The sequence below is a fragment of the Ostrea edulis genome, chromosome 1 (genome assembly GCF_947568905.1).
Source record: "Ostrea edulis chromosome 1, xbOstEdul1.1, whole genome shotgun sequence".
NCBI classification, from domain to species: Eukaryota; Metazoa; Mollusca; class Bivalvia; order Ostreida; family Ostreidae; genus Ostrea; species Ostrea edulis.
The window spans coordinates 71273691-71275662 of record NC_079164.1 but is presented as its reverse complement, the minus strand read 5'-3'; the positions used below and the strand labels follow the sequence as shown (position 1 = coordinate 71275662).

The 1972-nt window shown below is 32.7% G+C and overlaps 1 protein-coding gene across 1 annotated transcript in view; it reads left to right on the top strand.

Annotated features, from left to right (window-relative positions):
- LOC125683115 (probable tRNA N6-adenosine threonylcarbamoyltransferase) overlaps window positions 1-348 on the top strand; it is a 14067-nt gene extending 13719 nt beyond the window's left edge. Inside the window, 1 exon segment of the mRNA XM_048923928.2 lies at window positions 128-348. Within this exon segment, the coding sequence (XP_048779885.2) occupies window positions 128-167 (40 nt within the window). The 3' untranslated portion in view covers window positions 168-348.
- Window positions 349-1972: the final 1624 nt, after the last annotated feature.

Here is a 1972-nt window from a genome sequence, read left to right as displayed (position 1 = left end):
CCAGATTTCATACTGATGAAGTTAAAATTTTGTGTATTCTTCCAGATTTCGTACTGATGAAGTTAAAATTTTGTGTATTCTTCCAGATTTCGTACTGATGAAGTTAAAACTTTGTGTATTCTTCCAGATTTCGTACTGATGAAGTTGAAGTGACATGGCGAGACTGACTGTTACATCAGCTGAATGCAATACTCTACTTTATACCCAACAGTTATTGCCACACTTGTTTGTAACAAAGCCCACTGGAAGATTTGGCCCAGTGACAGACACAACTGAAATAAATACATTGACTTTAGCAGTTAATTGAAATGAATATAGTGTGAATAACAAATAAAATCAATGAATATTTTTCATGTCATGTTTTTAAATTGTGACATCACAATCATGAATAATTTCCCAAAGTTTCTTCACAATATCCTGAAAGTTCTAGTGAGCTAATTTGATAACTTTTTATCCACCATCTATCTGTTTCTTCGTCCATCCATAAAGTTTAAACATATTCATTGATTTAGCGTAAGGAATGGAGGTGCAGAGCGTTGAAAGGTTGCACTTGTTGATCCCGTTTATATTAGAAAAAAAGTTTCGCGATTTAGATATGCTATACGTCATTTGGAAGAAAAAGCGTGTTTGTCTAGAGTTCCGCTTGATGTTATTTTTTTTTAAGAAAAAAAAGGTTTATAATGAAAAGTATTTTTCTTAAGAAGATTAAAATTAAGAATTTGCGTCGCTTTAGATGCTATATACCTAAAATAATAATGAATATCATTTAAAGATTATGCATGTGCAATGTGCATTAGCTATTGCCTCTTATTATACGGACTGCAATAAAGCTGAAGAAATCAATGAAAAAGAATCATAAGTTTAAAAACAAAAACACTTTAAAACTTTTGAAAGACATTATGTGACATACGGGATAACCTCAGCTTCTTCATAGTCCTAAATTTATGTAGAAATATTCTATTATCTCCAGTACATTGTATATAGTATTTATGTTTTTTGAATTGATTCGATTCGCACGAGTTTGTTCTGCGTATGACCAGTTTTTAAATCGAGGCAATCTGCTAACAAATAAGTTACTGTTACGGAGTTTTCAACAGTCTCGTTTAAAGCAAGTTTCCTTTACCTGATCAAGATATAAGGCTCAGAGCTGGCATGAATAGTTGACAGGGGACGTTAACTCCTAGGCACCCGATGGTATATCTGGTATGTCCAGGCATTGCACCCAGTTATAGATTGTATTTGCAGATTAGATCTTTATAACGACCAAAGAATTTCTTATTCTGAACAAGACTGACGAACTCCCTGTAAAATCAACTTATTTTTCAATAGCCTGCATCGATTTAAAAACTGATCATACGCAGAACATGCTCTTGCGTGTCTAATCAGTCGATATACATAAACACAATATGCAGGAAATGACATTAAATGGATATTGCTAAATAAATATGGGAAATGTACGATGGCGAAGATGGTCATCCCGTTTGTCATAGATTTGAGATGTTAATTTGCTGTTAACATCTATGTTCTATAAGATATCCAGGTATGAAGCAGATGTGGAAGACTCGCAAGAGTTCACGGGGATTCATGAATGAAAATTTCTTAAATTCCTAATTATACGCGACGAATTTATAATCGCCTAATTTCGCAAGAAGCATCATTCGCGAAATAAAATTCGCTTATGTTTTTATATCGCTAAAATAAATGTAAATACTTTTGATTAACAAAGCACTCGTAGTGTATGTTCTCGCTATTTGACGCGTACGACTCTTTTCGTGATGTTTTTAAATACTCGCGTAAAATTCAGAATCTACGGTATTGTTGATGGATAAATCTATCATTGTAAATAATATATTCTTCTCTCTTATTTACAATTGAAAATGCCAATACCTAATTTACCACGTGTCATGTTTTAGCTCTTTTTGTGTTTTAGATGTTTCATGTTAGTGACGTAATATACATATTTTTTTCTCAA